The sequence below is a fragment of the Entamoeba invadens genome (assembly GCF_000330505.1).
Source record: "Entamoeba invadens IP1 unplaced genomic scaffold scaff_1105074726367, whole genome shotgun sequence".
Classification (NCBI taxonomy): Eukaryota; Evosea; order Mastigamoebida; family Endamoebidae; genus Entamoeba; species Entamoeba invadens.
In genome coordinates, this window is record NW_004440445.1 from 410,539 (window position 1) to 433,655 (window position 23,117).

At 35.6% G+C, this 23,117-nt stretch overlaps 13 protein-coding genes across 13 annotated transcripts; 3 read left to right on the top strand and 10 right to left on the bottom strand.

Moving 5' to 3' along the window:
- Positions 1-12: 12 nt before the first annotated feature.
- On the top strand, positions 13-1,134 carry EIN_153670 (hypothetical protein; the record flags this gene model as incomplete). The annotated part of the gene is made up of 1 exon (XM_004258053.1): positions 13-1,134. A coding segment is annotated over one exon (1,122 nt), but the record flags the coding sequence as incomplete, so codon positions are not given.
- Positions 1,135-1,250: 116 nt separating this feature from the next.
- EIN_153680 (hypothetical protein) lies at positions 1,251-2,315 on the top strand (the record flags this gene model as incomplete). The annotated part of the gene is made up of 1 exon (XM_004258054.1): positions 1,251-2,315. The coding sequence occupies one exon, from the start codon at positions 1,251-1,253 to the stop codon at positions 2,313-2,315; it is 1,065 nt and encodes a 354-aa protein (XP_004258102.1).
- A 301-nt stretch (positions 2,316-2,616) lies between these two features.
- EIN_153690 (hypothetical protein) lies at positions 2,617-4,494 on the bottom strand (the record flags this gene model as incomplete). Its single annotated transcript, XM_004258055.1, has 1 exon — positions 2,617-4,494. The coding sequence occupies one exon, from the start codon at positions 4,492-4,494 to the stop codon at positions 2,617-2,619; it is 1,878 nt and encodes a 625-aa protein (XP_004258103.1).
- Positions 4,495-5,483: 989 nt separating this feature from the next.
- Positions 5,484-6,498, bottom strand: EIN_153700 (RNA-binding protein, putative; the record flags this gene model as incomplete). Its single annotated transcript, XM_004258056.1, has 2 exons — positions 5,484-6,001; positions 6,078-6,498. 2 exons carry the CDS (start codon positions 6,496-6,498, stop codon positions 5,484-5,486), a joined length of 939 nt encoding a protein of 312 aa, XP_004258104.1.
- Positions 6,499-7,713: 1,215 nt separating this feature from the next.
- On the bottom strand, positions 7,714-9,024 carry EIN_153710 (beta-amylase, putative; the record flags this gene model as incomplete). The annotated part of the gene is made up of 1 exon (XM_004258057.1): positions 7,714-9,024. One exon carries the CDS (start codon positions 9,022-9,024, stop codon positions 7,714-7,716), a length of 1,311 nt encoding a protein of 436 aa, XP_004258105.1.
- Positions 9,025-9,651: 627 nt separating this feature from the next.
- EIN_153720 (hypothetical protein) lies at positions 9,652-10,257 on the bottom strand (the record flags this gene model as incomplete). The annotated part of the gene is made up of 1 exon (XM_004258058.1): positions 9,652-10,257. The coding sequence occupies one exon, from the start codon at positions 10,255-10,257 to the stop codon at positions 9,652-9,654; it is 606 nt and encodes a 201-aa protein (XP_004258106.1).
- A 2,811-nt stretch (positions 10,258-13,068) lies between these two features.
- Positions 13,069-14,560, bottom strand: EIN_153730 (calpain, putative; the record flags this gene model as incomplete). The annotated part of the gene is made up of 2 exons (XM_004258059.1): positions 13,069-14,333; positions 14,407-14,560. The coding sequence occupies 2 exons, from the start codon at positions 14,558-14,560 to the stop codon at positions 13,069-13,071; spliced, it is 1,419 nt and encodes a 472-aa protein (XP_004258107.1).
- A 434-nt stretch (positions 14,561-14,994) lies between these two features.
- Positions 14,995-15,993, bottom strand: EIN_153740 (hypothetical protein; the record flags this gene model as incomplete). The annotated part of the gene is made up of 2 exons (XM_004258060.1): positions 14,995-15,670; positions 15,749-15,993. 2 exons carry the CDS (start codon positions 15,991-15,993, stop codon positions 14,995-14,997), a joined length of 921 nt encoding a protein of 306 aa, XP_004258108.1.
- Positions 15,994-16,592: 599 nt separating this feature from the next.
- EIN_153750 (hypothetical protein) lies at positions 16,593-16,936 on the bottom strand (the record flags this gene model as incomplete). The annotated part of the gene is made up of 2 exons (XM_004258061.1): positions 16,593-16,732; positions 16,780-16,936. The coding sequence occupies 2 exons, from the start codon at positions 16,934-16,936 to the stop codon at positions 16,593-16,595; spliced, it is 297 nt and encodes a 98-aa protein (XP_004258109.1).
- A 153-nt stretch (positions 16,937-17,089) lies between these two features.
- Positions 17,090-17,794, bottom strand: EIN_153760 (vacuolar protein-sorting-associated protein, putative; the record flags this gene model as incomplete). Its single annotated transcript, XM_004258062.1, has 1 exon — positions 17,090-17,794. One exon carries the CDS (start codon positions 17,792-17,794, stop codon positions 17,090-17,092), a length of 705 nt encoding a protein of 234 aa, XP_004258110.1.
- A 1,084-nt stretch (positions 17,795-18,878) lies between these two features.
- Positions 18,879-20,251, top strand: EIN_153770 (hypothetical protein; the record flags this gene model as incomplete). The annotated part of the gene is made up of 2 exons (XM_004258063.1): positions 18,879-19,034; positions 19,118-20,251. The coding sequence occupies 2 exons, from the start codon at positions 18,879-18,881 to the stop codon at positions 20,249-20,251; spliced, it is 1,290 nt and encodes a 429-aa protein (XP_004258111.1).
- Positions 20,252-20,326: 75 nt separating this feature from the next.
- On the bottom strand, positions 20,327-21,565 carry EIN_153780 (hypothetical protein; the record flags this gene model as incomplete). Its single annotated transcript, XM_004258064.1, has 1 exon — positions 20,327-21,565. One exon carries the CDS (start codon positions 21,563-21,565, stop codon positions 20,327-20,329), a length of 1,239 nt encoding a protein of 412 aa, XP_004258112.1.
- Positions 21,566-21,955: 390 nt separating this feature from the next.
- Positions 21,956-23,049, bottom strand: EIN_153790 (hypothetical protein; the record flags this gene model as incomplete). The annotated part of the gene is made up of 3 exons (XM_004258065.1): positions 21,956-22,084; positions 22,149-22,691; positions 22,747-23,049. The coding sequence occupies 3 exons, from the start codon at positions 23,047-23,049 to the stop codon at positions 21,956-21,958; spliced, it is 975 nt and encodes a 324-aa protein (XP_004258113.1).
- Between the last annotated feature and the right edge of the window lie 68 nt (positions 23,050-23,117).

Here is a 23,117-nt window from a genome sequence, read left to right on the forward strand (position 1 = left end):
ATTGATGTAGCACTCTACTCTCATGTTGAGAGATATAACTTGTCTATCAAACTATTTACTCCATTCTTACAGGCGAGAGTTAAAGATATCGACATCACTAGTAAAGTCTCAGAGTTGACTCTCTATATCTTTAATAATGTCAATTCAACATTTGACTTCTCCAGAATGGACGCATTGAAGAAGCTGACGATAGTCTATGGATTCAATATAAGTCCATCTTCATTGGAGTTAATTACTCCTTTACTCAATACGTTGCCGTTCTTTAGAACTTTAATTATCGAGGCATCTGCAAGTAATATTAGTGCTTTTCCAAGGTATCTTGCCTTACTCAATTTTGAGCGTATTAAAGTGATTTTCAAAGTGATTGGATTGAAGCAATCGATATATGAGTCATTTGAGTTCAAAGAGTTACAGAAATATGTGACAGTATCTTCCGTATTTAACAATATATACCCATTCATGGTCAATGAAAACATCCCACTTTTAGTCGATAATAAAAAGCTATTTATCGTCTCACCAGATGTCGTGGACGATGCAGAGATAGTGAAGGCTTGGAGTCAGTATTTCCCATTCAAAATATCTGTCTTTGGGAATCGAGAAGTCATTAACGACTTATTTAAAATTGATCTTTCACTGTACACATCAGTCGTCGACCTTTCATTGTCGAGAATCAACACATTCATGCACATTTCGTTGACATTCCCTCCCTCGTTACGGTCATTGTCGTTATCTGTATTTAACCCAAATCCATTCCCAGAACTCTCCAAATTGAAAATCGAAGAACTCAAAATTAACGACTGCTCGACAGTCACCTCGCTACATCTCCCCACTACACTCTCGAAATTACACATCACAGACTGCGAAAGACTCTCGGAAATTGTCGACTTGAATAATGAATTGATGAGAGATCTCAAGATATCATGTCCCAGTGTCAAAATGATCGTCCCTTATGTGGCGCGACTCAGACTGGAAAAGTACGTCTACAACAAAAACAAAATCAGAACACCACAAGATGTGGTCGAGTCGAGACTCGCAAAACAAGCACTTGGAGTCGCAGATAACGTCACTGTCGTTGAGCTGCCAACACAGTTCTACCCCGTCATCAGAAAGAGCTTTTTGTCAGTCAACTGTTAATTTGTTATTAATTTTGTTATTTAAAACATTTTAAAAACGTTTTTTGAGGAGGAAAAACTCATCAAATTTGGTGTTCTATATTATCGCTTTTGAGTGCAAACTAGAAAAGGTAATAAATGTTTTCGTGGATGGAGATGAAGCCAGTTGTCGTGTTGAAGAATGACTACAAAGAGGGCGAGACGATATTCAGTGACGAAGTTCTCCTCCCTATTGGGCTATATGATAAATACGTGAAGGAAGAACAAAAGACTAAAAATCCGATATACGTCTTTTTGTATTCAGTTGGGTCTGAGAAATGTGATTTTATCGGAAGAGTAGTTGGAAGGTCGTCAGATGTTATGCTTCACTTCAGATCGACTGTATTTTCTACTGAAGGGACTGCAGTGCTTCAATTTAAAGTGTTGGACGTGGTCAAGTCTATCTCGATAAAACCGCTCAGTTGCTTTTTCTACACCATCGATAATTATCGAGCAGTTTTGAATGGCCTATTTCAACGAACGAAATGTCTCTTTGGTGGGCAAAGGTTCTTTTTTTACACACCGTCCAATTGTGGCATTGAAATTGTAAATATAGAAATCAGTGAAGTGAATGGAAAGGCCGACGGTTGTGCTGTGATGGATGGCCAAATCTTCGATATCGTTTTCGACCACATATTCACTCGAGAACAAATCTATAAGGCTATTGAAGATGACAAGAAAGAAGCTAATACTAAAGAGAAAGGAACTGTCGAGTGCAAATATTGTAAACTTGAAATGAAGAAAAAGGAATTGAGGGATCATATTTGGGACGCTTGTGATTACTCTTTAGAACAATGCGAGTGTTGTGAATTATATTATCCAATAGCTTACAAAAAGTTACACCGAAGATATTGTTTAAAGTATTTAGAGAAAGTTGGTATTAAAGAGAAGGTCGAAGAAAAGGAGGAAGAAAAGGAGAATACCAAAGTCGAGCAAAAAGTTCAAGAAGAGAAAATAGAAAAGATCGGGTCTCCAAAAGAAAAAGAGGGGGAGGATTATTCAAGTGCTTTGGCGTTTATGGAGGAGGCTTTAAAAAGTGAAGATGAAGAGTCTGATCATTATGAAGAGAATAAAATGGAATCAAAACTGTTACGTCCAACTTCACCTGAAACACTTAAACGTGTCGTAAATGAAAAAATTCCCCTTGAAAAATGGACTAAGTGATGACGAATGAATTTATTGATTATTTTATATATATTATATACTATATATATAGTTTGTTTATTTTATAATACGAAATATCTATTTTATTATTGAAAAATAGAATTATTATAAACTATAAAGGTTCTATGTGAAGATAACCAATTTAAAATTATAGTTTTATAAGTTAAATAGAGTTATAAACTATATATTATAATTATTAATAGTAAAACGTCCTTTAAAATATTGAATGTTTCAAACGAATTAAAATAGTAAAATTTATCATATAAGAACAATAACTCCATTATCAAAAAATAAATAACAATTAACCATGAACTTCTAGCATTTCGTTTTCACTGAAATATTTTGGGTTGTCGTCCACATAGTCGTAATTGCTCTTTTTAAACCGCTTGATGGAGAGTAACCCAACGACAAAGATTAACAATAGAACTGCTGAATACCCAAGAAGACCAATCATCAAAGGAGGTTCAACTGAGATCAATTCATAACAAGTGGCTTCTTTGAGATTAGTTAGAAGTCGATTGATGGATGGACACTTGATTAAAGGTAACACCTCTTGATTGATTAAGTTGATGATTGATACTAAGGAGTCGGCAACTGATTTCAAATTCTTGATGTTTGTACTGTAATTCTTAAAGTTCTCTGGACATTCAGTGTCGCAGTTGTTGATGGTAATGTTGCTTGGATATTTACAAGCAATTGGAGTAATGATATATTTCTTATCTATGGCTTCGGTGGAATTTTGCCAAGCTGGGAACTCGCATCTAACTGGTTGAAGTAAAGCACTTTGATCCGTTTTAGAACCGTCGATAAAATAGTACATGAAGTTCTTGATGAAGATGGAATCCATTAACTTCAAAATACCATCAAAAGAATCGACTTGTGGGTCTCTTGGGCAATACATTGGATTTGTAGTAGCTTCAATCGTTTGATTTAAACCAGCTACACAAGCCGTATTGTTATTTGTAACTCCTGTACAAGTGAATTTTTCATCATACTTCACAAAGTCACCAGTATTCACAATTTCATCAGTACATATTTGACCATAGAAGTCCAAAGCAGTTTTTATAATGTCTTTTTGAACTGTTTCGAAAGAATCAGTCATATTCTGTAAAGTGGAGTTTTGACAATTTCTAACAATTTGAAAGACTTGTTCCAGTTGACTACTTCCAGTTTGTTTTTCAGGACTCATTTCGTCGATCATATAAGTGCAGACGTCTGACGTAACTGTGACCATTGGATATTCAATAGCTACCAATATCATCGAAAGTACTGCAAATACAATTGCAGTAGGGAACATAGGAATTGTCAAGAAATGGCATTTACAAATTGCTCCAATGAAGTAGAGGACAATACATATGATTGGAAGGAGTAAAATGACATCAACAAGAGCTTCTCTTGCTATGTAAACACTTGAAATATACTTTCGACCCAAATTAACAGTACCATCGATTGTACGAACTTGTTTATTTAGTGAATTTAATGCTTCTTTTGTTTGGTCAAATATAGAAGTGTCCAAATTTGGTACAGTCTGTTTCAATGGTTCAAGATCAATTGAAACAAAAGCTTCTGTAGTTTGGTCGAAGATGTTTTTAATTTGGTCGTATGTGTCAAAGAGTGTATTTCCAAAAGACTTGAAGGCTACTGTTGTCTTTGAATTGCCAAATATTCCAAGTACAATGAATGGAACCAATAAAGTGAATACCACGACATTAATCACTATGAAAGAACACCACTGCATATTACCATATGACTTCTCATCTTTAGGACATATACAGCCATGCTTAGCTACACAACATGGCCCAAAACAACATCTAGCACATGATAGTACATATATAACCAAAGTAAGTACTATAATGACTACTAACATAAAAAGGGAAGGAAGTGCTACCGACTCGACATATGGTTTATAAAAACAATCTTTTGTGATGTCTCTTGTTAAATTGAATCCGTCTGGAGATTCACAAAAATTCAGAAACCCCTTTGGAGTCTTTCCAGTGAACAAGACTGGATGTTTTGCTCTATTTCTTGGAATAGAGTCTTTCTCATTGGGAGTAAATGGGGGAGGAACATACTCTTCTACATTAGTATCATTAGTAAACGATGATGATGTATTGTTTTCTTCTGTAGATTGAGAAAGAACACCATAAGTTAGCAACAGTAATGTTAATAAAGACAACATGAAATATTTAAGTCAGTTCACTTCATTAGGCTTTTATTTTTGAAAAGTCTTTACAGTCCACTCTACTCCAAAATCCATATTATGAAAGCAAACAATGAACTATATTTTTATTGATTGTTAATAGTTATAAAATACAAAACCAAAGCATTCAAACAATAAGAAAAGGTGTTCTTGTGTCTGATTGTTTAAAACGACCCCATATTATTGAGTGTTTGTTGTGTTAATTATAAGTAAAAACACCCTAAAAAGAGAAAAAACAACATTCACTAATCTTCATGACTTAACTTTGGGTATATTTTGTATCATTGAAAGGAGTTTTGAAACAAAGCTTTATTTTTAGAAGTTTTATTGTTTCATAATAGAACAAGCATTTTACTTGTGTTTTTCTCTTATAGTCGACATAATAGTATAATTGAATGATATGTAACTATTGATTAATAATAATGGAAAACACGTGGAATTAGAAGAATCTAATATACCGATAGTAAATACTATTCTATTTTTAAAAAGAAAATCAAAATATTTTTGGTCTTGTTTCAATTTTTTAAAGAAACAAACGCAATGTCTTGGATTTATAATTAAACCATGTTCATTATACTAAATAAGAATTGACACAACTTATTCTGAGCAAACTTCTTTTTTAACAACCAAAATATTAACCAAACACTCTCCATAATAAAAGAAAGTTGTTTAATTTCGCCAAATTTCACTTTTATTGTATAGATTGATTGTCTAGTATAATATATTAAACAAATAATTAAATCAAGCGAAACAAATATTTGAAAACAAAACGATATAAACCATAACATTAATAAAAAAGTTAGACAACGTCGAAACCTCAAACTTTTTTGAAAAAACAATCAATCAATCTCTGTATTAAAATAATAGAATACTTTTTATTATGTTAATGGCATTTGTCTTGCGAACAAAACCACGAAAAACAAGGAGAAATAAATAAGTCCGAGCGTTGTTGAATAAATTAAAAACAGTTATTGGAAAGGCCCCCAGACGTCGTCGTCCAAGAACGTGAATGGGTGTTTAACCTCGTCTATTTGGTCCTTAAGTGTGGTGTTTCCGTCTTCTTCGAGTTGATTAATGATTTTTTCATAATTGTGCAACAATGGGGAGTCTGCCTTTTTCATTTCTGAAATCGACTTTCTCATGAGCATTTGGTCATCGTCTTCTGGTGGTGGTGTTGGTTGGCTCTCTGAAGAAAAGTTGAAAGCTGAGAGTAACGATTTAAATAAGGAATTCTCTCGATCGTCATCCTCTGGTTCTATTCTTCGCAAGACTCTCACTGGTAATTCAGGCTGTTGTTGTAACGAGATGTAAGTTTGTTGTGGCTTCACTCGATTCAGGCGACGACTCTTCTTTGACTCTAAAGTCTCACTGAATTGAATGATCAGTACTTCACCATCCCACTTCTTTCCATTCTCATTCTTCAGCGCCAAGTTCGCGGACTTCTCGTCGGTGAATTTGACAAAGGCGTACGGTGGAAAGTCGGCGTCTGTCCGTCATTTCTGTATCAAGACTCAGTATAGTATCTTTATAATAAAAGTATTATAAATAAACTAGAAACAAACCTTTTCCAACTACAGTGACTTTCTCGACTATACCGTACTGACTGAAGTGATCGTAGACATCGGTGTCTGTCGCTTTTGTGTTTGAGATTCCTGTGATATACAAAGTCTTCTTGTCGAGGTCGGAGTCTCTGATTTGCGTTGACTTTGCCCATTCGACGATCCAATGGTTGTCCTGAAGATTTTCAAAACTAGAAAGACATTGCTGAGCCTCTTCGGACGTCTTAAATTTAACGAAGGCGCAGCCCTTGTTTTTTTTGGTCTCTCTATCGCACACCATTGTAACATCGACGACTTCTCCATAATGCTTACAATAGTCTTTAAGGACTTGTTCTTTCATGGACGCGCCAAGGCGCGCAAAGAAAAGTGTTGTCATAGGCTTTGCATTCTCGCGCTTGCCATAGCGATTGAGTAACCCAGACATCTTATTCTTCGTTGTCTATTCTTTCCAGTTCATCTTTGATTTTTTTCTATGTGCTATTTCTATTGTTTGATTTTAGCTTTTCTTCTTTTTTTGACTCTTTTTGAACTCTTGGAGTGGTTCAACGTCCCGATTCTTTGTACTAAACGACTCATGGTTCACTTCTAAAAACACACCTCCCTTTTGTTTTTCGCTCTTCAATTTGACTTGCTAAAATTCCGCTCTTCTGGAATGAGAAACCCAATGAAAAAGAATTAATGTGATTTCCCGTATTATTTAATAGTAAATTAATACTTTTTCTTTGTAAATGGTGAATTATCTTTTTTTCTCAAAAATGCATCACTTAATATATAAAGTTGTTCAAAAAATTGTTCTATTTTTGTAAAACAGTAAAAATGTACTATAACTGTAATACTTTTAACTATCGGTTTACCATTCTCGACATTTATAACAAAACAACTCCGTTAAAGCCCGTTTTGTTCGGTTATTTTTGTCAAACAACTACTTATTTGTCTCTTTCAGTATAACTCTTACACTTTGAATTTTTTCGGGATTCGTAAAACGTCATTTTTGACATTAGCCATTATTTATTTTAATGATTTTTAGTTTCACCTTCCAATTACAAGATTTAAAAAGTTGATAGAACTTACTTGAGTTAAAACCAAAATTTCAGGTAGACTTTATCAGAGACTAAAACTAACTTACTAAACAATTATTATTATGCTATGAATATGAAACAAGTCAAATTATTAACAATCTAATAATTGTTAATATTTTAATTAATTGTTTGGTTAATTAATTCACAATAAAATAAAATTGTTTTTAATAAAACAAAGTTAATATTTCTTTCTAATTTATTGGACAATTCAACCTTTATTTGGAAAGTAGTCGCATTATTTGGACTGTTTTTAAAACTTTAATTATTCAATTTATTGTTTCAAATCATTGCCGAGTTACAATGTTCTTGTCAAGATAATAAAATAGAAAATTGCAACGTTATGATGCCGCGATGAAATACAATTTCTGCACAAAACGACCTAACAAGTCCAATCCAATTGTTTTTTAATTTCAACCTGACAAATTCTATATTAATTAATATGTTTACACTTTTTCAAGTCAATAATTGATTGGCATTTAATTAATTATAAATAGAATTTAATTCAATCGAAGAATAATAAAGGTCGTATTATTAATAAAATAGAAAAAAATAGAAATAAATTATTTCATTGAGTTGACGAAGTTGCAGAATTGCCCCCAGGCGTTGCCATCATCAAGAAGACCTCTTGTCATTCTGAGGTAAGTGAAGGCATTGAGGTTGTGTTGTTTGGCCTTATTGACAATTTGGTTGAATCCATTAGTGTTGCATCCGCCATACCCACACAATTCAAGTGCGTTCTCTCCACACTTTCCAATTCCAACTGAAGATGCAGCGTTCAAAGCTTGGTCGACAAGGTTAGCTGGCTGACTGCCACAATTAGAGTCTGTGCCCGACATCTCGAGGCAAGTGAAGTCGAATCTGATGTTATTTTTCTTGAAGGTATTTGACAATGTTTTGTAAGCGTCATTTCCATTAGAGTTGTAATAGCCCGCTGTCATCTCAGCTGCGTGGCTGTTGTCAGTCCACCACCAATGAACTCCACTGATTTTCCCAGCAAGTGCCAAGTTGTCGCCAAAGACACTTCTTGCTGCAGACAACACCTTGTCGGTGTGACTTAACAAGAGGTCGAAGTACCATTGTTGGAAGAACTTTCCATATTCGCTCTGGTAGTTGTCGTTTCCATTTCCAAAGAAACCAGTTGATGTTGGTGGCTTGTAGTTGTACTGACCCGCATTAGTTGGGTTGTGTCCCCACTCGGAGTGTCCAGCATTGTTTGCTGCGTTCTTCAAGTTCTCCTGTGACTTGCTGTCGCTGCACTGGAACTCTCCAATACCGCAGTAGCTCCATCTAGAGAGTGGATATGACGGGTATCTTGTCTCACCGCATGGTCCCATACCAACTTGGATCTCATTGAGTGTTCCGTCGTCGATGTAACTCTGGAAGTTCTGTTTGAAAGACGCCATGAAATCTTTGTAGATTTCAATTGGGGTTCTTCCTTCGAAGATGCTCTGGTCATCATAAGCAAATGAAATGTACTCGTTGGCGACGTTGTTTTCGGCGTCTTTGAAGAAGGCGTCATTCGAAGCGCCAGCGTTTCTGACCCATTGTGGAATCTCAATAGTCACAGAGTCTCCAACATTACCACCACACTTGTGGAACGACATTACTGCTTGGAACTTAAGACCAGCGTTCTTCACCATAGAGACTAAGGTCTTGTAGGCATTCCAATTGTAAGTCTTTGGAGAAGTCTCTACAAGTCCCCACCAGACATCAGACATGACACCAGCCACACCCGCTGACTTGATCTTGTTGAGATCGTTTTGAAGTTGTCCCTGGTTGTTGACACCATTGGAGTTAACAGTGTCAAGTGGCATCATCAAGTTGACTTCAATCGCAAATGCGACTGAGAGGAGTGCTACGAATGCAATCATTGTGTGATTCTTCGTTATAAAGTGGCGTTTTATAGCTCATCTTCTTTGATTTTTTGAAAAGAATTTTCAGTCGAACTTTTTTGGCTATTCTTTTTCTTTTCATTTTTCCTATAATGTAATGTTCTTAATTAATTAAACTAGAATTTTTAATTTATCAAAAAAAAAAAAGAAAAAAAGCAATTGAAATGTTTGGATACTTTTCTTTGTTTTGAATGTGTTTTTCTTAACGAATAGAAGTTTCATGACATTTTAGTAAACCACATATTCACATATCATAACTCTAATCTATAATTTGATAATTTATAATTAACAAACACATAAGCAACTATGAATATCATAAAATAAAGTGTATACGAGTTTGTAACTCCTCGTGTTATAAATTCATTTTCATCAAGTTCATTACATTATTATTTCTTTGTTTACTATTGTTAAGTGATATAATAGTATCGTTTAAGTCGATTTTAAATGACATCAAGTGAGCGACATTACAACACATATATTATTATTTCAATTTTATTAAATGCACCAGTTGATAGCTTATATAAGTTGTGTTTCTTATTTAAACATTTTTACAACATGTTATATTTGTATTGAAATAAACAATGGTTGATAAACTAACAAAACTAGTTAGAAAGTCAAAACAATAGCAAAGAAAAGCACACCAATCAACAAAGACGATGCACTGTTCTCATACGAGTCTGTCTCGGTGTCCTTTGTGTCCAATTCCAACTCGTCAAACATCAAGTTGACAGAAGTTGTTGAGTCGCCAGTTCTTGTGAAGATGATTGTTGAGACCTCACCATTCAAGTTGAATTGGTCAAGTTTGATGTACGCCTTCATGTTCTTGTTTTTCTTGACCTTGATTGTGTAACCAGCTGTGTTGTTGATGGTGGTCTCGTTGAATGAATCGTATGCAGTGCTGAATATCTTAACATTGAGTGGGATATTGTTCAAGTCGTCGTTGTCGTACTTGACGTGGAATCTGAGTGTCTTGTACGTTTTGTCTTTGTCTTGGACTGTTGTTGAGACGCTGTCGTTTGTTGTGAACACAATATAGTCACCAGGCAACATTGTCACAACTTCCCAGTGCGATCTGTCTTTGTCTTGTATTCCAACAGTCAAGTTGTCTGGATTGACAACCTCAAATCCCTCATAGAAGTCGCCGTCGTCATACAACTTGATGTAATCTGCTGATACCATCATCACAAATGCACATAATAAGAGTGTTTCCATTTTCAATTGGACTTCCTCTTAATTTCCATCCTTTTATTCACAGAGCGACACTTTGACAACTCAATCACACATTCACAATCTGATTTCGTTTTGTTTTCTGTTTATGAATTAATAATTTTTTTTAGGATATGAAGAACTATTAAAAATAGTATATTTAATTATATTTGTTGCTAATGATTAAATGTATTATTTTATATTGTATTGTAAACTATTGATATTTTTATAATCATTAAAAATATTAAATCATTATGAAACTATATATAATACTAAAAATAACTTTGTAAAGACAAGTGAATTACATCAGTCGACCTCCTCGATCTTCGGCCCCTTTGTGTCGCTCTTCTTTGCGCCCTGTTGTTGTGCACCGGGCATACCACCTTGTGGCATACCGCCTGGCATGTTACCAGCTGCTGCATTCTGTTGATACATTTTAGTGAAGATAGGCTGGATCTTCGCCTCAGCTTCCTTCTGTTTCTGTGTGTATTCATCCTTTGATGCCGATTGGTTCTTGTCGAGCCAGTCGAGCGTCTCCTTGATAGTTGCTTCAATTGCCGCCTTGTCGTCTGGTGAGAGCTTTGCTGCAATTTGCTCGTTGAGTGTGTTTTTCATTGAGTAGCAGAAGTTCTCAAGTCCATTCTTTGCCTCGACAAGCTCCTTCATCTTGTCGTCCTCCGCCTTGAACTTCTCTGCGTCTGCAACCATCTTGTCGATCTGCTCCTTTGAGAGTCTTCCTTTGTCGTTGGTGATTGTGATCTTGTTCTTCTTTCCTGTTGTCTTGTCTTCAGCAGACACGTTCAGAATCCCATTTGAATCAATGTCAAATGTGACTTCGACTTGTGGGACACCACGTGGTGCGGGTGGAATACCAGACAACTCAAACTTGCCAAGCAGGTTGCAGTGCGATGTCATGGATGCCTCGCCTTCAAAGACTTGGATCAGCACGCCTGGCTGGTTGTCTGCATATGTCGAGAAGATTTGTGACTTCTTTGCTGGGATTGTCGAATTTCGTGGTATCAGTGCCGTCATCACACCGCCAGCTGTCTCTATGCCAAGTGTCAATGGCGCAACGTCAAGCAACAACACGTCTTCTGTTGCCTTTCCACCATTTCCAGTCAGAATGGCAGCCTGCACAGCAGCACCATAAGCAACAGCCTCGTCTGGATTCATGCTCTTGTTGATCTCCTTCCCATTGAAGAAGTCTTGTAATATTTGCACAACCTTTGGAATACGAGTTGATCCGCCAATCAGCACAACATCGTCAATGCTCCCTTTGTCCAATTTGGCGTCTTCAAGCACCTTCTCGACTGGTGCGATTGTTGACTTGAAGAGGTCGATGTTGAGTTCTTCAAAACGCGCTCTTGTGATTGATGTGTAGAAGTCGATGCCTTCATACAACTGGTCGACTTCGATGTTTGCTGTTGCTGCCGATGACAGTGTTCGCTTTGCCCTTTCACACGATGTTCTGAGTCTTCTGACTGCTCGTGCATTGCCTGAAATGTCTTTCTTGTACTTTCTCTTGAACTCGGCAATGAAGTGGTTGACCATTCTGTTATCAAAGTCTTCGCCACCAAGGTGTGTGTTGCCGTTTGTTGCCTTCACTTCAAAGACGCCATCGTCAATAGCAAGAAGTGAGACATCAAACGTTCCACCACCAAGATCAAAGATCAAGACGTTCTTTTCTCTCTCTGTCTTCTTGTCAAGTCCATATGCTATTGCTGCTGCTGTTGGCTCATTGATGATTCTGAGCACATTGATGCCTGCAATTGTGCCTGCATCCTTTGTTGCCTGTCGTTGTGAGTCATTGAAATAGGCTGGACATGTGATGACTGCGTTGTTGACTTTCCCACCAACAAACGCCTCTGCCGTCTCCTTCATCTTCGTCAGCACCATCGAACTGATCTCCTCTGGTGTGAACTTTTTTGTCTCTCCCTTGTACTCCACCTGAATCAACGGCTTGTCATTGCCATCGTTGACGACAGTGAATGACCAGTGCTTCATATCTTCTTGAATTGCTGGATCACTGAAGCGTCTTCCAATCAGTCTCTTTGCATCAAAGACTGTATTCTTCACATTCATTGCAATCTGGTTCTTTGCTGCATCGCCAATCAGCCTCTCACTGTCCGTGAAGGCAACGTACGATGGCGTTGTTCTGTTGCCCTGATCGTTTGCAATGATCTCGACTCTGTCGTTTTGCCATATACCGACACAGGAGTATGTTGTCCCAAGATCGATACCAACTGCTGTTCCTTTGTTTGCACTCATTTAATGAATCAATCAAAGTCCAACACCCTTTTATACTTCTCGTCGCCACGTCTTTATTATTTTTCATTCACAAAAGGGTAGCATCTCCCATGTTTGTGGCTTTCTTTTGTCTGTTATTAAGACTTTTTTGAAATGACGTGTTTGCCATGTCATGTTTTATTTTTGACTTTTGTTGTTTTAATATTTTTTACTATTTATAAACTATTGACTGTTTATTGCAAAAAAGCTAATAATCTTGCCACGTCAGATTAATTAAATAGTTTTTAAACTATAAATATACTATTTGAATATAATACTAAATTTCAATGAATAAATCTATATTTATTTAATTATTGATTAACTTCAATTTATAGTACATTGCTACAAATTTAAAAATTGTTTTGTAAAAAAGTACCTGACACAACTCAATCCAGTTTATAATAAAAAGAATAAGTTTCATTATTGTTGATTTTTTTTATTATTTTTAAATTATAAATTAATAGTATTTATTTTGTAATATATTCTATATTCCATAATAATAAGTTAAATAACTCTAATTAAACTAAAAAGTTATTTGTTCACACAATTTGGACAGAGTTTCTTAGTTCCTTTTAATCCAAATTTTCCTCCAAGCTGTGCGCCACAGACGTCGCACTTGAAACATTTCAAATGGAACGACCCGATTTTAGTTTTTGCTATCCCCTTAGCTGGTAGTGGTAATCCACAAGCCTTACATTTATCTGCGTCTTTCGCTTGCTTAGTAGTGCAGTACGACATTTTTTCGTTTTGAGGAATAGCTTTGACCTCTCCGAAAGTGATTTCATTAGAACTTCTAATAGAAAGTGTCAGTTTGTATGGTAAACTGGAGACGCAACTTTGATGTGTTTCGACTATGATTCGATAGTTCCCTTCCTTCACTTTCATCTTTTTCCCTGCAATATTAGACGCAATAACAAACGTCTCTTCCGTCTCTCCACCAACTGGCAATCCTTTAGAATCTATCGCCCACATCCTTAAAGCTATTTTGTCATCAGTTCGTTGTTGTGACAATGAGACAATAGCATCTCCTTTCAGTTCAACATTGATTTCCATCTGTTTGTCTGTCATATTGACGTCTATACTATTAAACTCGTCCCACGCCTCTTTGTAATACACCACCGTCATCTCATCAAAGAATCTAACAAAGTCTGCAACGTCCATAAAGTAAATCCCATCATCAGCTTTGACTACACCAAGCTCCTTCTTCATTAAAAAGGTCCAAGCGGGGTCATCATCTCTCCACTTCCCTTTCCACTCACAGCACCCCCATGGATTGCGGATTTTAAGTAACTTCTGTCCACCAGTCTGATACGCTCCAATGACTGTATATGCGTGATTCTCTACAAGTCCCCATTCTTTCTCTAAGTCAACACCTGGAACGTCTGGTACATTGGCAACCATACAATACTTCTTCTTATCATACGACGCTATCTTTTTGAATAACTTCTCTGGATCAATGTTTTTAGTGGTAATTCTCTTCACAGGCATCCCTGTTAAATCACTTAATGAGAGGAATGGGATCCCTCCTTCGATCAAACCATAATTCCCAACTACTTTGGCATACGCCTTTTCAAGTAATATCACCCATAACTCGTTCCCATTGTTATGACTGAATATCGGCTTCTTTTCACTGCATGGTATTAAGTCATCAATTTCAATGACTTGCTTCTTGCCCATGTAATAGTACGTCACTTCATACTTACAGTTCCCAAGCGAACGGATGAGGCGCTCAATTCTCTTCGGAAACTCCGCTAGTGAAGCAAGTGATGCCAAAAAATAGCAGTCGCCTAACATCCCTTTTTGTTATTGTCTGTTGATATATTATACTATACACAAAGTTATCAGATACACAACACTAATAACACAAACCTTGTTGAATGTCTGTGGCCTCGATACCCCCTTCATACAATTTCACTTTATCCAAGAACTCCTCTGCCCTTAGGAAAGTGAGATTAGAAGGAATTGGGCTATCGATTTGTCCGATCATGCGGAGGTCTGCAGGGAATGAAGTGTCTGTGAACATTGCTTTGATTTTCGAGATGTGACTCTTTAAAAACACTAAATTGTATCAACAAGAAAAGAGAGACATTATTTAAGAAAGCCAATTAGTAATGGTAAACACTATTCTTGTTTTTGCCTTGTTTTTTATAGAAAACAAGACGGAATTATACTCAAAGTAATTTGATGTTTAATATACAACTTCTATTATCAAGTTATTATTCTCTATTGATATCTCATTAAAACGATGTTTAATAATAATATCAGTCTAATTCAAAAGCTTTTTATTCCGGTTTTTTAACTCTCGTTTTAAAACTTCTTAGTAACGATGAAACTATTGAACTTCTATAAATTCTCACGTACATAATCTTAGTCAAAAAAAGTGCCCAATGCAGTAAATAATTATTTAAAAAAGCAACTTGAAATTGAAAAACAACACAAGTCAAAGTGAATTAAAAATCAGACTTGTGGAAGATTCAGTGGGAAAGAATTATATTGGTTCATAGATTGTACGATGTTGAACAAGTGTTCGCTGACGTCGTCTTCGGGTGTAGTCTTAGACCACACTCTTTCGAAGAATTCGACTTTAAAGAACATATTAAATAGCTCACGTAACTTAGCCAAATTCTTTGGAGACAAACATGGTCTTAAAGTAGTTAGTAATTGTGTTTTAATCTGTTCATTCAACAAGTCGACCAATTTCTGAAACCCTGGTTTTAAAAACTCTGCTTTTTTCATCCCAAAGTATCTAAAGAGTTGATCAAACATAGTGAACGCCTCTCTTAAAGGTTTGTCAAGTGCATAAATTTGTTCGTTTGAGATGTTATGATGTTGCCACTCCATGTAACACTTTGCTACCAATTTCATGATGAATTTCTCCGTCTTTTTCGCAACCTCTTTGCCAACATCTATTTCCACAAGTCGTTCGATCGCACTCAATAAATTCTTTACTTCGTCGTTCATCACAAAACTTGCACTGCCACTCCCACCTACCGACGCAACAGTATTTCTTGTGATTTTGTCCATTAACGTACGTTTTGATTTTGCAATAAGTGCTTTTGTTGGGGCCTCTTTGGGAGCCAGCAATGCTCGTTTTGTGATGACGTCCACCCACTCTTTGAACATGTCTTGTGTACTAGTGGTGAGTCCATATCATGAGCATAAACTATATTTATAGTTTAATTATAGTAGTTTAAATAGTTCAAATACAAACCATTTGAATTGCTGAGTGACGTCTCCAATAACTAAATGGAACGAATTTTTATGGGTTTCATTCAGTTTGTGTTTGGGGTCTGAGTTCATCACGCCGCCTTTCAGTTCAATTTTCCCTTCGGGTTTGTCGTCGAGTTCTGTTTTGTAGTAATACAGTGTCGACCCATTAATCGTCGCAAAACGGAGTTTCCACTTTTTGTTTAATTTGCACTCGAGATACCCTTCATATGGTAATTCCTCCGCCATCTCCTTTTCCAAATATATTCAGTTTCTTTGTAAATTTGGAAATTGCAAATTTTTCGCAAGCAAAGTATTTATATGTCACTAGATATTTTTCTCCACTTCTTCATTTGGGTTTTCCTCCATTATTTAAGGGCATTATCTCTATTACATATCCAAATAAAAATCTATTTATTATCCCTTCGTTTCACCTCTCATTAATTCCAGAATGCTGTCCTATCATGACGGGATTTTCCCGACAACCCTTTTTGTTTTACAATCGTGTTTTTAATTGTTGAAAATAGAACGTTCAACTTGAAATTCATTGACGGATCTGTTAAAGCATCTTTTGTAAACATTTTCTTATTTTGCTGTAAATTTACTTATTGTGATGGGGGGTTTCGTTTAAATAACAGCAACTCAAAACTAAAATTTGTTATTCTTATTGTTTTTCCTATGTCACTTTTTTACACCACTCATATCTTAATTATTAACTCTATTAAGTGTAATTTATATAACTAATAATAACTATACTATGCTCACTATAAAATGTACCAGGCATATGTTGCATTAGTAAAATAAACTACAAATGAAACCATTCCAATAACTATAAAAAGCGTGTCATATTACAATTGCCCTTTGAACGAAATGACATCAAGGTAATCACCGACAGCGCCCCACTTCATCCACGAATTTTGGTATATCAAGTTCCACACAAAGAGTATCAACGTTTCGACAAAGATGAGTGTACATCCCAACAGTATATCTTTTTGTTATTCATTTTGTTATACAATGTTCTTATGAACCACAAACATCGATTTCTGTACACCGTAGTCGGCTTTACAAAATAGAAACAGAACCAAATCAAAATGACCCAGCAAGCTGGCATCATTGCAAATCCAGTTATAAACAATACTTTACAAATCTTTCTACTTTTCTTGTTGTCTAGTTCTTCGGGATCAAAAAACATCACTTGTTCTTATTAAGTTCTTAAGTTTCATTTTCAATTCATTTATAATAAATATATTATAAATATATTATATTTATTGTATTTATTATAATTATTAAATTTATTATAATTATATCTATTCCATAGAATTTGATTTATTGTATTCAATTATATTCAATTTATGTAGTGAAGAACATAAGGCTGGAACATATTTTCATAGAACGCCGTACCTTGTTCAGACTCATCCCGACATATCACTTCGTTTCTCTCAAGTTGTTCCATTAGAGTTTTGATAATAACAAATTGTATGCCATAGTGTTGAGCTATTTGAAGACAAGTTATTCGCTTTGTTTGTTGTAAAGTTTGAAGGACAGCAACTTGGAAGTTATTCAAATTGAACTCTCTGTCGTGGACTATTAAAGACTTATTGATGTTCATCATCCCAATAAATCTCCCATTACTATTCAGTAAGTCACACGCGTCTTTCATTTCACGAGGAGAAACTACATCACCACGAGCTCTGTTATATATCGAATAAAGATCTGTTAATAAAATAGCGCTCTCACCTTGTTTGAGGAAGTACTCATGTGTAAATGTGTCTATTTCAAACATCAAATTTGCTATGAAATTCTTTCCCGAATCGGTACGAGAGACTGGTGATGCTATTCCCAACTCAATCAGCATTTTCTGATACTCTTTGTTTTCTTTGCCTTCCGTCGTGTGCGATTGAAACTTTTCCGCAATCACTTCAAGTCGTTCCGCATTTTGTGTTAACGTATCCAAATCGGAAAATGAAGTGGATAAAACTTCGTCGATTTGTTGGTTACGAGATCGCTTCATACTTATTGTGGCACTCAAACCATAATTTCCCTCTTGCATTGAAGATATAAAATATAGTTTTTATAGTTTCTTTTCTTTATTAGATTAATTGATAATTAAATTATAAATTTACTATCATTCAAATGGTAAAATATAATTATAATTTAATCATAAATAATAACTATATCCTTTATAATTGAGTTTTTATTAAACCCATTTTTAATAGAAATGCAATTGTTCTTTAAATAACATTTTTAGACAATGGTTCTTTGTCTGTATTCTATATCAAACCATTTAACGAATATAGATTACTATCATTTTAACCATTATTTATAATAAAATTATATTATATCTTTAAAATAAAAACAATTATAGAGTAGTGAAATCAACCAATTAAAATTATTTTTTAATTTTCAAGAACATAACCTAAATAAGACACAAGTTCCTAAAATTCCATATTTAGTATTAGTTTTTAAATTATTGCTGATGCAAACTTTGTTTTTATCTACACTTTTGATTGTTTAAAAAAAAAAAGTAAATCAATAAACAAGAAAGTACCTGTCGATGGTAAATTCAAATAAATCTATTCTAATTAAATACTATATTACTAATAAATAAATTTAACATTATCCAAATTTGACGAATACTAATTCTTATTTGTTTCCACTATATTCCAACTATTCTTCAAGTTAAAATCATTGGATTATTGTTTAATGGAAAGCATTGTACCACTTTCATTTGAATAATATTGTTTTATTGTATACTATACTATAACTAATTTTAATTATTCTGTAATAGAAAATGATATTACAGTCACTTTTTTGATTCCGTAGGTGGCAAAAACAACAAAGAACATACCAAAAGGAAATTCGATAGATAAAACATTGAACTTGTTTATTAGTTCAATGCACCTTAGACGAACTAAAGACCTAATCAAAAGAACTGAAGAAGAAATTGCGGAGCAACGCTCTCGCAGACGAACAGAATTAATATGGATGAAACGGATCCACTCTATTGAAAATGAAAGTGATACATTTACTTCAACTCAATATGTTTGTTTAACACTTCTCTTGGAGTCTATTCTATAGTCCATTATAAAGATAATGAGAATAAAAATACAACGGAAAGAAATTACAGTTAGGAAATGAACGACTTTCTTCGAATTTTAAACAGTCCAACCCCTACACAAGCAGAAACTTATGATGTTGTATTAGGTCTTGAAAAACTGTTGGACAAAGCAGCGGATGTTTCTTTTGCTTATCCAACTATACAACCACTTATCACCTGGACTGAGAAAACTGTTTGTTTTTTCTCAACTGCTTTTAAAGACTATAATATCAATAAATAGTACATATATAATAGAATAATGGTAATAACAGGTAGAATGATATGATGTTGCAATACCATCTAGTTACAGTGTTTATATTAATAGTTCAAACCAAGTCGATTCCTTTGCTTGATGAAAACCTTTCGAAAATCATTCATTTACTCATCAACAAAACAAATCATTTTGACGTGTTGGAACATACAATGCGCCTAGCAGGGTTCTATGTGATGAAACAAACAACAGAGGAGTCTCTGAATGATTTTATTAATATTATCAATACAATCAAAGCTAAAAAGAGACAAAATGCATCAGTGAATGGGACTTTATGTTGGGCAATGTACTTTGCGTTGGTACAAGCAGCGAACAATTACCCCAATTCGATGGAGAAATTATGCGATGCGGCGGCAGACTATTACGTCTTACAAGCCGACTCGACAGAAGCTTTTATGCACTTGACTGGTGCAATCCATCAGTGTATAGTCTTGAATAAAGGATACATCCCTCTCTTCGAATCAAAATTTCTCTTCTTAGAAAAATTGCTTCCTGCGCTTCGGTCTGGCGTCGAAGACATCGTGACGCCTTCCATCAATTTATTGCACCAAATGGCTGCGAGCGATAATCGGTATATCGACTTCTTCATGCGCTGCGACATTAGTCGAACCCTAATAGCCCTTTTTGACTCATTACCTAAAGACGATATAGTAATAGAAGCACTGCTGATCCTCAGATATTTATTTGCGGGCAACGCGATGCGCGCCGAGACTTTAATTAATGCGGGAATAGTTGAGCGATTGATTGGGTATATCAATCGGTCAAGTACATATCTCACACGAAGTGCGTTATATGCGTTAACGGCGTGTGTAGAAGCGTGTCAGAACCGTCAAGACTTGTTACAGTATATGATACAGACTGGCGTCGCGAGTGCACTGATTAAGATCTTATCGATGTCTCGTACATTCTTATTAGACGATGTGATCAACGCCATCGACTGTTCCATCATCTTTTTAACACAAGACAGTGTCTCGAAGGAAATAGGGGCGCATCCCGCGTTCGAAGAACTTGGGATGGGGAACATCCTTTCGAGTTTAACAGACGCCGACAATTTGTCGGAGATGTCCAAACTCAAAGCAAAAGTCTTACTTGACTTATACTTTAAGTCGGCTCCTCCAAACGAAATGGACGAACTGTGAAGTCATTGAATTGTACTTTCTTTTACTATAACATATAGTACTTCTCGTTACTAGAACATTAGAATAAGCAAAGAATCAATTTCTAAAATAATTGTCCGTCACACTGTCAAGTAAGACCTGCGCTGTTTCTTTGTTCGAGAGGAGCGTTGTGTCGATCTCGTTGATACAATTTACAGGTATATAGATAGGGATTTCTATCTCAAAACGGTTGTACGCCTCGAGGATTTCGGGGTTAATCCCTTTCTCAAACTCTATTCGTTGCATCATCTCTCTCTTCGATTGCAAAATCGAAGGTGGTGGGCAACTTTGTCGTTGTTGAGTTGGTGGATTTAAGACTTGTGGGGCTTTCGCTTGTGGGGAATAGCAGTTTGTTGCTGGATAAAATGGTGGGTTGACTCTCTGCAGATTTTGGCACTGAGTGTTTTGTGTCGGTCCCGTCGAAGAGAGAATAGTGTCAAAGTAGCCAAATGGGTTTTGTCCAATTGGGTTAATAGGAGGGTTTTTGAATTGTGGGTAAGGTTGATGAGGCAGTGGTCTCATAGGAGTGTTTTGTCTTTTTGGTTGGAACACTGGGATATGAGGGACACTAAGAGACGCGTTCATTGTCATTTGTGGTTGATAGATTTCCGAGGGTTGTTGGGCTTGTGGTTGGAATTGAGTATTTGGTGGAAGATATTTTGGTGAGACGTTGACTGTATGTGATTGAATTTGTTGTTGTAGTGGTGAGATGTACTTCTTTTGTTGTGCATTTGTATAATTAGAAGTTTGTGGAGTAGCCATTGGTAATGTATACGTTGGTTTGTCCAAGTCGAACTTGTCTTTGTGTGAATTAGTGAAGGGGGAATATGGGTTGTTCGGTTCATAAGCTTTCACGAGGTCTTTTACGTTCACTGTCGGCAACAAATCTTCGGAGACTTTAATTTCTTTTCGAAGAGCTTTCTTCTTTGATTTTTTAATTTCTTCCTTTGGTTTTGGTGGGATGTAGTTGTACGAGTTTTTGATTAACTTCTTGCATGTATGACACTTCAACGAAAACGTCGTGATGTCGAAATCGGGGTGGTTGAGTAAACAGAGTGTACAGAAATACTGTTTACCACAGCAACATGTGTTGAATTCATTCAGCGGATAATCCTTTAACTTGGAGTAACAAATACAGCAACAATCATCTTCATCGTCAACTTCCACCAAGTCTAGAATAGGGGCTAATGTGCACGACCGGATGCGGTTGATCACCTTTGAGCTGATAGATTTCCAATTCTTTGGTAACTCCTTCACTCCAATTTTGCTTGGGAGTGTATACTTCTCGATTTGCATGGTGAATAAAGACTTTTGAGTTTCGATTTGTTGTTTTAGACAATTTTTCTTCAACACTTTTGGTGTTTTTTTTTATTTGGTTAAAATAAGTTTGACTTGCTTTATCGTTTTTTTAAATATTTTTAAAATTGTTTAATTATAATTTTTATATTATATTTACTAGTAAATATTTTAGAATATAAATAGAATGTAAAAAATAAAAATTGGTGATGCTGTTACGAGATTTTTATACCCAATTCCAAAAATGATGAAAAAAATAGAACAAGATGATGATTGGATTGAGTGAATCACTACTAAACCAGAAATTGTAATAATAAGAACTATTCAATGAAGTATAAGAGAAAACAAGAAACAAAAGTCAAAAAGTCATTCACTTTTTTAAAGTCAAAGTCAATCAAATAACGATAAAAGCTTCCCAAGGCATTCCACATCCTCCTTCGAAATAAACGGCATGGCCTCTTCTTTGATATGTGTCGCGAGTATTTTTACTTGAAGCAACGTTGGGATGTGTTGTTCACTCTATTCATGAATTGACATTTTGAAAGTAAACACAAAGTTTGTAAATAACGAGATAATAACAAACAGAAATATTGTTTTGCACATATTGAAGGAATAAGGGCAACAACAATGATGCATACCCATTCAACGATCCTTTTACCTGATCATACAACAGTTCCAAATTACTCAAAATAATGGCTACCGTGCCAACTGTAATAAAATTGGCGAGGGATAAATGCCCCAAAATAATATTCATAAACTCACTCACAAATGGAGTAATTCCAAAGCCGTATCGTAAAATGACAATGCGGATGACCTCTTCAACACGCTCGATTTTGGTGATGAGGTCTTTTTTCTCCTCCCAACTTCCTCGTGGCGCTTCTGCTTTTTTCTTGTTATTTAGTTCGCTTAAATACGACGTGATTCTTTCCATTGTCAAATCTCCACATCTCAATCCTTGCAAGAAAGCTCTCTCCTTTTCGTTTTCGTTCGCAAACTGATGACTTGAGATTTTCTCAAAGAGATCACCCTTGACTTTTGAGGTCGCCAAAACGCCTTCCTCTATTCCAACTGTCCACGCAATCTCGATGATTTTTGCTGCATTTGTGCCCACAATAATTCCTAAATCCTAAAAGTCACACATTTCTCCTCTCAATCTCGTTGTCACGTCCAAAACAACAAACCATCATCGCTAAAACCCTTGTTAGCGTCTCTTTCGAACACCCAACCCTAGTCAGTCTTGGAATCGCTAGGGTTTTGAGGAGATTTTGTCCCTCTCCACGAAAATGAGAGGTTGCATGCATACGTGTGATTAATGCCAGAACGGGCTCGATAACACTCTCGGGGAGTGCTCTGACATACTGAACTATTAAATCGGATTTTTTCTCAAACCACTCGTCGCTGACATACTCGAGTGACGAAAAGTCGCTCTGGCATAAAGGGGGGAGTGTGCTATTTTCTATCACTATTTGCCTTGCCTGCTTCATCTCTTCCTTAATAGTTTGTTCTTTCTTTTGATATTCTATTTTTAATTATAAATGAATTAGATTATTTC